Here is a 12,772-nt window from a genome sequence, read left to right as displayed (position 1 = left end):
AGCATTAAATTGTCGTTTGACATATTTTTCAAATTGGAGAAATTGATCAAAAAAGTCAAACTTGTGTTTCAAGGGAATGAGCCAAACAAACTTGGAAAAATCATCAGCAAGAGCTGCATAAAATCGAAATTGATGCGAAGACATAACAGGGTCTGGTCCCCAAAGATCACTATGAATCTTCTCAAAAGGAATAAGTGTTTTAGAACCAGACATAGTAAAAGGTAACTTAGACAATTTTCCTAACTGACAACTCTCACATAATGGAGTTGCTTTATTGCATACAACTTTAATTAATCTTGAATGTCGAAGATGGGCAACCACAACAGCCTGAGGATGTCCAAGACGTTGATACCATGTTTCTTCTGAGGCAGTCCGAAATCTTGTAGAGAATAGAGCCACTGGGGAAGCACGAATGGTGTACAAGTTATCCTGTTTTATTCCCTTCATCAGTACCTGGTTGGTCTGCAGATTCTTTATCACAAAATCACGGTTAGAAAATTCGCAGTTGACTGGATAGTCAGAAGTAAGCTGGCCTATAGATAGAAGACTCCTTTCTAACTCAGGAACTAGAAGCACATCACCAAAAATTATTTCGAAAGTACTAGAACTAAGTGTAGCATCACCAACATGTGTAATATTCAAGAAATCGCCATTACCAAGCATAACATGATCAACACCTTTATAAGGACGAAGGTTATATAAGCTACCTTTATGAGAAGTCATATGTGCAGATGCACCAGTGTCAGAAGTCCATTCCTCGTTTGCCACGTCGAAGTCAAGTTGTAAAGCTGTGAAGGCCTGAGGAAGATTGTCAGGTTGAACTGAATGGTTGAAGCGATGCCAGCACCGAATAGCAGGGTGTCCTCGCTTTCCACATATTTGACACATGATATCCCAATGATTCTCACATTGAGATGATGCTGAAGATGATACTTGACCAGATTGTTTGTTGGTGGATTGATAGGCAGGAACAAAGCCACGTCCTTTGGAGGAGAAATGACACGATTGCTTCGAATTCTTGTGATGTGGTTTTTCATCATTTTTGTGTGTATAAAAGGCAATGTATTGCAAGGAGTCTGGTGTATGGAGGCTCAGACGAGTCTCGTAACTCTGTAGAAGAGAAACAACTTCGTGGTAAGATGGCATAGGTGGCTTGAGCATCGAAGTTGTGAAAGGTTCATAGCGTGCACCAAGCCCTGTAAGAAGAGAAAAAACTTTGTTATGGTCATTAACAGGGTGTCCAATAGTGGCAAGACTGTCGCATATACCCTTGAATTTTCGAAGATATTCATTGAGTGAAAGATCAGAAGTTTTCTTCATATAAGTGAGATGTTGTACAAGTTGAAATTGGCGCTCTCGGGAGGCTTGAGCATAGGCCTCTTTGAGTGCAGCCCAGACTTGTGCAGAGGTATCAAGGCCAATGGCTTGACCAAGGGCTTCCTCTGCTAAAGTTCCGATGATCCATCCTCGAAGAAGACGATCAGCAGTTTTCCATTTTTTGTATTCTGGGTCGGGAAGAGGATTTGAGCCTTCAGTTGCTAGAAGTACAGCAGGTGGAGGTTGGCTCTCTCCATTGAGGAACTCTGTGAGCTCATGACTTTCTGCGAGAGCGAGAACTTGCTCACGCCAAAGTGGATAATTTTCTGGTTTAAGTCTGAGAGTAACAAAATTACCAACATTGAGAGAAGCAGAAGACAATTTTTTTTTTTCTATTCTCTGATACCAAAAAGAAAGAAGAAACGATGATGCAGAAATCTCACAACGCGGAAATGTGAGTGATTAATCTTTATTTATAGAGTTTTTATAGTCCGTATACATCAGTATAAAAAAGGTTAATATTTACAGAATATTTAATTTATTACAAGCTGATCTGGTGCCTTAATCTTTGGGTAGTGTTGTCTCCAAAGTTTCCAATTACAGCCCAGTCTTCATCCGAAGGTTTAGCAGCAAATATAGAGTTTCCTATGAAATTTAAATCATCCTTCAAATCCTCCATGATATTCTCTGATTTATTAATTGGTAGAAGTATGGATTTGTTACAGATGCTTGCAGATTTAATTGATTTGTCTAACATGACTTAGAAGATGTTGCGCTAGGTAGCTGCTATAGATCATTATTTTGAGGTTCAATTGATTATATTTCTAACTTGGATTTTAATGTCATAGATTTTAATGTGTGAGTTATACAACATGTATTAAATATTTAATATTATTGAAGAGATTTGTATTGACAATAATTAATATTATAAAACCAATGCATGTGTCTCCCTCTCAGCATGGGAAAAGGGGAAGAACACTCATCTTGGCTAAAACCATCTAACTCAAATCCCCAACCACGGTATGTTATATTTTTTAAAAAGTTGTTGGAATGTGTTGAGTTGATGTTTATTTTCAAAATACATGAATAATTTGTCCAATAACATGTTAGGACATACCATCAACTTGTCCAAACTTCACAAATTACATGCACGGTTACTATGGAGCACTTCTTACGTGGTCAACAGCTTTTTTGCCATATCTAGATGGCAAAGAATATCCAAACAACATTCAGGTGGTGATGCAACCGTGTTCTTGTATTTTTACAAGTTTTGCTTTTTTTTGAAAGTTTAATAATAGATTTTTTTATCTTTTTGTAAAATGCACCTTGTACCTCCTCTAGAGTTGAAGAAAACAAAAATGATAGACCAAATTCACGGGAAATCGAGGATGGAAGTATCGGGACACCTCAGTTAGTCCAAATGGATGATGGTGATATGATTGAGGAGCCAAATTTAGGGATGAAATTTAATTCTTTTGAAGTATTAATGAGTTATTATAAGGAATATGCTAAGAAATGCAGGTTTGTTGTGATGACAAAAAAAAAATGAATGAGAAGGGAGAGGATGAGACTGTTAGATATGTCACAATTTATTGTGCCCGTGGTGGGAAGGCCCAAAATAGAACGTTGATTGTCGTCAAACCATGTCCAACAGGAAAGACAGGTAGTAAGGCAAAGATTAATGCCTTATAAGTTGAGGGAAAGTTTCGGTTGATGACAAATCATAATATTTATAACCACGGCCTTAGTTTAAATAAATCTCACTTTTTTCAATGTAATAGAGAAGTAAATGACTTCGTAAGAAAGAGTCCTATATACAAACGATTTTGCTGGCATCTGAATGAATAAGAGCTTCGGATCTCCTGTCATTGGCGTGGGTGGATTCGAGAACCTTCCCTTTTTTTAAAAAGATTATCGTACTTACATCGACAATGCAATACATCTACGACTTGGAAAAGGGGATGCTAGAGTGCTTTGAGAGTATTTTTATTAGATGCAGTAAACAAATAACTGGTTTTTTCCATTGATGGATTAAGATGATGATGGGAGGTTGAAGAATGTGTTCTGGGCAAACCCCCATAGTAGGGCAGTCTATCAATATTTCGATGATGTGATCATATTCGATTGGCACCACATACCTGACGAATAGATATGAAATGCCCTTTGTACCATTTTTTTCTCATCTCATCTCATGATCTCATCTGTATAATCAAACAAGGTCTTAAACTATGTAGTAAAAGTCTTATGATCTCAAATTTTCTTCGGTCTTTTTTTTTGTCCTTATCTTATACTAAAATTAACTACATTGAGAAAAAAAAAAATTCCGGACTATATATATATATATATATATATATATATATATATATATATATTGTTGTACGTGGTTGTCAAATGTTGCGTAAAAACCAACGAAATGATTACAAATTGAATTCACGCTAATCAGCATGCCATTGTGAAAAGTTAAAAAGTAAAGTACTGGCTCATGCTCTAGCCAAAAATGTTCTAATGTCAGTCTGATTTTGTAGTAGACATTGAGGAAATTCCCTTTTATATATCTGTTCTTATCATTAATGAATGAATTGAGCTTCAAGCTCCTTATCAAAAAAAAAAAAAAAGTAAAATTAACATAAAAAGCCAAAACTTAGAAACTTATATTAAAATTTAAAAACATCATAAGAATTTATTTAAATAAATCGTAAAATGTTTATCATGGCTCGGTGAAAGAATATTATTTACAATGGAAAGTGGAAATATACTTATAACAGCTACCAGATATTAGGAAAAAAAAAAAAAAACCACAAAATAATTTGTAGGTTCATAATATATGAAATAAATAATTTTCTTAACATAATGATCAACTGGAAGACATGACTGGCACTTAAAAGTCAAAACCCGTCCATTCACCTAGACCATGGTTCATCGATTCTCAGAATCTCTTTCAAATTGGTTCACATGTTGCCCTCTTGCTGTATCAAAACTAATCACGTAATATGCATCGTTAATATACATAGTTTGCATTTTGCGAGAAACTAAAATGCCTAATCAGCATGCCATCATGTTAAAAAATCTAAAAAAAATCTGAAATCAAGAAAATCAAGCTAAAGGTGAAAGAAAGCCTAGTATTATACAAATGTTTTTAACTCAAAATACATTGAAAAAAAAAGCACAAAAATAACTCGTAAGCTATTTACCAAACAACTTTCTTAACATAAACACGGTCGGATCGATATTTACAAAATATAAATTTTATGCCTAATTCCCAATATATTTTGAAGAAACCTAAATTTAAGATGAAGAATAAAATCTTAGATCGGACAACATTAATATTCAAAATCCCGTTCGAAGGGAAAGAATTTCAAAAATAAACAGTCTGTTCGAATGGAGATAATCAATGTTCGAATATAAGTCATTTGAGAAATTTATTAGTTCGAACGCATAAAATCTGTTCAAACACTCCGTCCGTTCGAACAAGATCAAATATGGTCAATTGTCTGAATGAACATTTCTTATAGTTTGAACGGTAAGTGTCAGTTCGAACTGATATTATGCCATTCATATGTATTTTTGAGATGAAAAGTTTTCATCTCAAAAAAACTTACCCTTACGAACAGTTTCGACTAGTTCATCCAATTTCGTCCCTAAAAATAATTTTTTGATACGAAAATCAAAAACCTTTTAAGACAATCTTTTCGAGACAAAACAGAAATAAAATTTTTTCGTCTCCAAAAATATTTTGGGACAACATTTGGGTTTTTTGTGACAAAGTTTTTTGTCTCAAAAAACCCAATCTCTTGTAGTGCCTTTAAACAATTCTTTAGTTATTTATACTTCATATACTCCCTCATTTCCTTTTAATTTTACATTTTAGTACAAATTATTTTTATTGTTCATCATTTAAAACACTTCTATTTTATTCTTTTTTCTAAAAAATATATTGGAAATATTATTTATCCAATTTTTTCATATTTTGATTTTATTTTTAATTTTTATTTGGCTTATATATTTTTATTTTGTGTGTATATATAGGACTAAATTATATTACATTGTATATAATAATATATTGTAAATATAAAAAATATATATATGGATATTACAAATTTACTGGTAGAAATGAAATGTTTAAAAAGAATAAAAAATATTATTTTAATGATATGAAGAAAAAACAGATAAGCTGATACATGATATATGATATATTGTAAAAGTCAGTATGTAAAGTAGAAAAAGTGAAGTTTGGTTATATATTTTAAAGGATAAGATAAAGGAACCATTGTTAATGCTCTAATCAGCATACCATTGTGAAAAGTAAAAAAAGTAAAATTAACATAAAAAAAAAAAAAACTTATATCAAAATTTAAAAACATTATAAGAATTTAAATAAATCGTAAAAGGTGTATCATGGCTCAGTGAAAGAATATTATTTATAATGGAAAGTGGAAATAAACTTATAACAGCTACCAGAAATTAGGAAAAAAAAACCCGCAAAATAATGTGTAGGTTCACATCATGAAATAAATAATTTTCTTAACATAATGACAACGCATGGGAGACATGAGTCACTTAAAGTTAAAACCCGTCCATTCACCAAGACCAAGGTTCATCAATTCTCAGAATCTCTTTCAAATTTTCTTGGGTCTCTTTTTCTTCTCGTTGAAATTAAGATCACCAACATAAAGATCATATCAAACTTCAAATTGGTTGACATGTTATCCTCTTGCTGTATCAAAACTAACCACGTAATATTGATCGTTAAAATACATAGTTAGCATTTTAAGAGAAACTAAAATGCCTAATCAACATGCCATCATGTTAAAAAAAAAAAAAAAAAAATCAATTAACATAAAATAAAATAATTGAAATCAAGAAAATCAAGCTAAAGGTGAAAAGAAAGCCTAATATTATACAAAGGCTTTAACTCAAAATAAATTGAAAGAAAAACAAAAAAAAGCACAAAAATAACTTGAAAGCTATTTACCAAACAACTTTCTTAGCATAAACACGGACGGACCGATATTTACCAAATATAAATTTTATGCCTATTTCCCAATATATTTTGCAGAAACCTAAATTTAAGATGAAGAATAAAATTTTCTAATGACGCGGTTTGCCAAATAATAGATCAACTGGAAGTTTGGACTTGTCATCATGCCGTGGAAGACCTGATTGGCAGTGGAATCCCGCGGCCAAGACCATTAATGTGCATCAATCATGTCCAAGTCAACTGTTCTCAAATTTTCTTCCGTCTTGTTTACGTCTTCTAGGTAGAAATTAACATCAACCCATGATCAAGCTGGCCTGATTCCCACTAATGGTGATGTTTGTTATTTAATTGGTTGATAGTTTGGAAAGCAAGGGAGCCCCTTTCCAATATATATCTCTAGCTAGCAGTCCCTAGCTCTTCTCGGCTCCCTTTCCAATATATATCTCTAGCTAGCAGTCCTAGCTCTTCTCATAATTCTCCAAGTGATCTCCAAATTACTAGCAAACATTTCTACAAACAAGTTTTTTTCTTTTTTTTTTTCAAGTGTCCAATGGTTCTCCCAAGCACTCAAAGAGCCTCATCATCAGTACCACTGTCTTCTTCCACTTTTCTAAGACCTCGATGGACACATGATGTTTTCCTCAATTTCCATGGCGAAGACACCCGCAAGAGTTTTACCGACCATTTATACACTACTTTAGAAAACAAAGGCATTATTGCCTTTAAAGACGACGAGAAACTTGAGCGAGGAAAGAATATTTCTCAAGAGCTCTTGAAAGCAATACGTGAATCTATGTACGCCATCCCCATTATCTCAAAAAACTATGCTTCCTCAAGATGGTGCTTGACTGAACTTGCCCAAATTGTCGAATGCATGAGAGAGATGGGTTTGACAATTTTGCCTGTTTTCTACCATGTTGATCCCTCTGAGGTACGAAACCAAACTGGGGCTTTTGCAGAAGCTTTTGCTAGGCATTTTGAAGATCCTAATATTGATATGGAGAAGATGCAAACGTGGAGAGTTGCTTTGAAAGAAGTGGGCAACATATCCGGTTGGCATTTTCATCTTAGGTAACATTTTTTCTTTTATTCTTATAGTGAGAGCATGCATGGATATGTTGGAGATTCTGAAATTTGTACTCCCATAAAATTGGATTCTGGCCAGTTATACAAATCAAATTTAATTGATCCATATAAATACACATGTTAAACTCGTGTTGATCAGTTAGTGATCTAGCTCATGTGACAAAAATTATAAATTCTTGATGTGAAATCTAATCCCTTTAATTAAATAAATTTAACATTTGATCCTTATGATCTATTACTTTTTTGTTAGAGAAGTGCCATTGACACGATTAGGTTTGGATACAAAAAAAATTTCATCTCAATCTCATCGTATCTCATCTAAATCATTACAAATTTCTCAAATTTTCATACAAAATATAATTAACAATTTAACTTTTTCAAATCTCAAAAGAATAATAATATTAAAAAATAATATTCTAATAATATTTTATTCAACTTTTATGAGAACTCATCTCATCTCAAGTCACTATCCGAACATCCTGTAAGAGATTTCACAAAAATAAATTTATTAACTGATATGGCTTTACGTGGTACGCTAGATTCAGATTGAATATTTGATGATCTATTTAATGTTTCTAAATCAAGATCTGTTTGATTGCTTTTGGTTGTGGATGACCATGAATTTAGGGAAACAATGAGGGAGATCTGCCTGCCCATTCAACAGGTGCTTGCCCCCTAATATTAATCGTTCCATCTTTGACCATTGGCCATTTAGCTATTGCCATCACCCAATTTTCCCTCTTGGTTGGATTTTTTTTCAAATATGTATATTTGTCTGACTATTAATTGTATCATCACTCATGGTTCGTCCTCTCTAGGGACTAGACTACCTTCTTAATTTGCATCCATATCTATTCCTCTAAAAGTCAACATTTCTATGGCTTCCCTTCATCCTTAAAACTACAACTTCCTTTCTCGGGCCACTTTACCATGTGCATCAGTTACTTTTGACTACTTATCATTACATTGCTCCCTAAGCTGATTCCCTTGTACTTTACTACCAATTATATGAAACTACATCATGATGCCTTGTCCCTTTGGATTTGGCATCAACACCAACTCCCAGATCATCAATGTACCAAGAAACTCCGATTCGATATCAAAACCTACAATTCTCCTATGGATTCTAATTTAGACAACACCCAAACTCTCCGAATTCTCACCAAAAAACAATGGAAATGTAAGGGTCAAAAGTGAAACATTATTAGGGTGCTATGATATTGTAGATATGAGAAAGGAACTCTAATTTTAAAGATAACCCTTATTTACGGTAGAGAAATACCTTATACAAAGGAAGCATGGAGGTTACAACCAAAATCCCAAAACCACGCTCCTTATATATAGTCTGCTATATTGCACATTAATACATTATAATACATTTGGCTCTTGAAAGGCTATCACTATCTCATAATAATTAATTATCTTATCATTTTTCCCAGGTATGAATCAACAATTGTCCAAGAAATCATTAAAATGATACTTCAAGGATTGAGCCGTAACTTTGCAACTCTTTCCAAGGATCTTATTGGAATAGAATCTCGTGTGGAGGAAATGATGATCACACTTGGTATTGGATTGGATGATGTTCGCTTTGTAGGAATCCATGGTATGGGTGGAGTGGGCAAGACAACATTGGCAGAAGTCATTTATGATAGAATATCTTACCAATTTGAAGCTAGCAGTTTTATTGCCTGTATTAGAGAAGAAACTAGAAATCGTGGTTTAGTTTCTTTACAAAAACAACTTCTTTCTAAGATCTTCATGGAAAGGGAAACAAATATATGGGATGATCGTGAGGGAACGAATATGATACGGAATAGACTATGTTATAAAAAAGTATTTTTAGTCCTTGATGATGTGGACGTAGAAGGACATCTAACAGCATTAGCAGGGAGCCATGATTGGTTTGGTCCGGGGAGTAGAATCATTTTAACAAGCAGAGATAACCATTTATTGAAAACACATGGAGTGAATGATATCTATAAGGTTAATGTGTTGAATAATGATGAAGCATTGCAACTCTTTAGTTTTGCAGCTTTCAAGAGACCCTATCCTGAAGAAAATTATGTGGATTTATCCAAAGGCTTTGTGAAATATGCTCAAGGCCTTCCTTTAGCTCTCAAAGTTTTAGGGTCCTCCTTGTTTGGTAGAGGAACAAATGCATGGAAAGATGCATGGGATCAACTAAAAGCAAATCCTAATAAAGAAATTTTAGATATACTTCAAGTAGGTTTTGATGGATTGGAGGATTTGCAGAAGAAACTATTTTTAGATATTGCTTGTTTTTTCAATGGACAGGTCTTAGATAACATTTTAATGGATATATTAGAAAGTTTTGGTTACTACCCATACCTCAATATTGATATTCTCATGGAAAAATGTCTTATAACCATCTCATCTAAAAGGTTGAGGATGCATGATTTGCTACAAAAAATGGGTCAAGAAATAATTTATGATGAATCCCCCGAAGAGCCTGGCCGGCGTAGTAGATTGTGGCATTATAAGGATGTCCTTCACGTGTTGAAGAATAATACTGTAAGTGGATTAATCCAAATATAAATGTATAGTGTATTTTCATTCTAATTCTTAAGATTTTTGCGTATATTTCTCACACAATTTTATTGTTCTTGGCTTTTAGGGAAGTGGTGTGATTGAAGGCATAGTGATCAACTTACCTAATCAAAATGAGGAACGATTAAGTGTTAGAGCCTTCTCAAAGATGAAGAAATTGAGAATTCTTAAAATTCGCAACACAAATTTTCTGAACATGAGTTTTTCTAATCTCTGTGATAAGTTATTGAATATGCATTGGCACAACGACCCTTTAAGATTCATGCCAACACATGGTTTACGGGTGCTAGAATGGTCTGAATATCCATCAAAATCCTTGTCAAACAGCTTTCAAGCCGACAATCTTATTGAACTTAGATTTCCATGCAGTCACATCAAGCAACTATGGAAGGGAATTAGTGTAAGGTGTTTTCTTTTTATTCTTCTTGTTCTTCTTTCTACTATTGGTAATAAGCTCGTTAATGCTTCTTTTTTTTTTCTTCAATATTTATTGTTTTATAACAGAGGTTCGGGAGTTTGAAACGCTTTGATCTTAGCGGCTCTCAAAACTTGTTGGAGACACCAGACTTCACCGGAGTCCCAAGTCTTGAGACACTAGACCTTGAAGGTTGTACAAGTTTATCTAAGGTCCACAAATCTATTGGTCTTCTCAAACGGCTTAGACGATTGAATCTACATGCTTGCAAACGCCTTAAAAGCTTTCCAAATGAGATTAGCTTGGAGTCTCTTGAACATTTTTATCTTTCTGATTGTTCAAGATTTGAGAAATTCCCAAACATTGTGGGAAACATGACTTCATTGCGGTTACTTTATTTGGATGGTACTGCCATAAAGGAACTACCCCCATCATTTAAGCATTTATGCGGCCTTTCCATATTGTCTTTACATAACTGCAAAAAGCTCTCAATTTTTCCGAGCGTTATTTGTAGATTGTCATCTCTTAAAATTCTGGATGTATCTGATTGCCTAGCACTTGGTGGAATTCAAGACATGGATGGTGAGGCGTATCTGGAACAATTGTATAAAGGTGGAACTGCTATCAAATTCACTATGTTTTTCGCAGCGCTAGAGTTTGGTTCAAATGATGCTTGCTCTACGCAACAAATGTTTATGACCAATGATGACTCTATTGCGGCCTTCTATATTGGTTTTGATGACAGAGTCTACTACATTAGACGCTTGAATCATGAAGAAAGTAATTTGCAGACAAAAGGCTATGACGTTGTGAGTCTCTTTGATCTGTTCATAAGATGTTTTGTGGGAGTAGTTGTTATTTAATATACTCCAATTAACATCTGTTTGTTTTTGTTCTTACTTCACATGCAGGAAACTAATAGTTTTTTTCCTAAGGTAACGTGTGCATCTTCCTTGGGAGATGAAATTCCAGAGTGGTTCAACATGAGAAGTTTTGGTTCTCATGTGACAATTCAAATCCATCCAAACTTAGATGACAATAGTAAGTGGGAGGCATATTTTCATTTGATTATTTATGAAGTTGATGATGTGGTAGAGAATTCGGATCCAAGGATTTTCAAGGGCATTCATCCTGATGAAGGCCAATTTGTTGAGTTTGTTTATCATTTTGAGACTAATGAAGGTTCTCTAAAAGAACCCTTAGTCCTTCGTGCCCCCAAAGACCCTTCTGTAGGGCCAATTGGGTTTGGGGTGTATCTACGAGCCAAGTGGTTTTTGGAGCAGTCAAATAATTTGGATGGATGGAGCTACATTGGAGCATCAGTTAAAACAAGTAGCTCAAACGTGAAGGTGAAAGAGTGTGGGGCGCACCTTCTATCTCAACATCCTCATTCTAAATTCTATAATACCATTATTCCTTATGGTTTAAACCTAGAAATTAGGCAGCATCTTCGTTGTTATTTGGAAAAGGGTAGTCATAATGTTGTACCTATTCGTTTCTAAGGCATAGTAAGGATTAAAATATGTGAGGTGGATTAGTACTTCAGGCCAAGTTATTTAAATGGATGCAATTCATGTATATATTGAGGCATCATCAATTATTAATGCTAGTGATTGGACTAGACGTTTGAGAATGCAGAAGTATGAGATTTGCAGTGCTCTATACTAGCTATACATTAATTATGAGATGGAACTCTTGATTCACGCTGTACAAAAGCAATCAGCTAAGATATTCCAGATTTAATTCAGATAAAATTTTCCTTGTATTAACATCGACCGACGTTAGCAGTGTCCCTATACATTTTTTCCACAATATTCTAATATAACAATATTGACCGCCCTTCTAAATATATATATATATGTGTGTGTGTGTGTGTGTGTGTGTGTGTGTGTGTGTGTGTGCTCGTGCGTGTGTATCTGTGTGTCTATGCGTGTGTGTAAAAGAGTTTATAATATATTTCTAATATTACGTACAACAGCAAAGTTTTAAAATTCTATAAAAATCTATAATATTTAATTTACAATTCATTAGGGTTTCTTTCTTTGTTTTCAACCCCCTCTGATCTCAATCTATAATCTATAAAAATGGTTTTTATGCTCTCCAATCACACATCACCACGTCGTTATTTCATTAATTACTTTACAATAAACTAAATCAAAAAATCCTAAAATATGAGCCCTAAAATTTATAAATCTTAATTTTAGAATAATTCGTCTTATAATCACACACGACACACCATATCTGTTTTATTTATTTATTTATAAAAAATATGTGATGTATGGAGTAGAAAATCTTAATTAGTTTAGTAAAAATAAAATAAAATCTAAAATATGTAATATGTATGACGTGATTTTTAGCATCCCTCCTAATTTTAATTTTCAGAGGCTTTGTAGTCACTATTCAGA

The 12,772-nt window shown here is 33.8% G+C and overlaps 1 protein-coding gene across 1 annotated transcript; it reads left to right on the top strand.

Annotated features, from left to right (window-relative positions):
- Positions 1 to 6,845: 6,845 nt before the first annotated feature.
- LOC108992015 (disease resistance protein RPV1-like) lies at positions 6,846 to 11,869 on the top strand. Its single transcript, XM_035695816.1, has 5 exons — positions 6,846 to 7,366; positions 8,821 to 9,916; positions 10,020 to 10,352; positions 10,457 to 11,176; positions 11,279 to 11,869. Exons 1-5 carry the CDS (start codon positions 6,846 to 6,848, stop codon positions 11,867 to 11,869), a joined length of 3,261 nt encoding a protein of 1,086 aa, XP_035551709.1.
- The last annotated feature ends 903 nt before the right edge of the window (positions 11,870 to 12,772 follow it).

This window comes from Juglans regia, chromosome 11 (assembly GCF_001411555.2).
Source record: "Juglans regia cultivar Chandler chromosome 11, Walnut 2.0, whole genome shotgun sequence".
NCBI classification, from domain to species: domain Eukaryota; kingdom Viridiplantae; phylum Streptophyta; class Magnoliopsida; order Fagales; family Juglandaceae; genus Juglans; species Juglans regia.
Note: the sequence above shows the minus strand (reverse complement) of the source record. Positions and strands in the feature narration are given on the sequence as shown.

Excerpts from the sequence above, each read along its gene's own strand:
- LOC108992015 (XM_035695816.1), top strand. The coding sequence starts at position 6,846 with ATGGTTCTCCCAAGCACTCAAAGAGCCTCATCATCAGTACCACTGTCT. Across the intron at positions 9,917-10,019 it reads ACGTGTTGAAGAATAATACT|GGAAGTGGTGTGATTGAAGG; the intron begins GTAAGTGGATTA and ends CTTGGCTTTTAG. Across the intron at positions 10,353-10,456 it reads AACTATGGAAGGGAATTAGT|AGGTTCGGGAGTTTGAAACG; the intron begins GTAAGGTGTTTT and ends GTTTTATAACAG.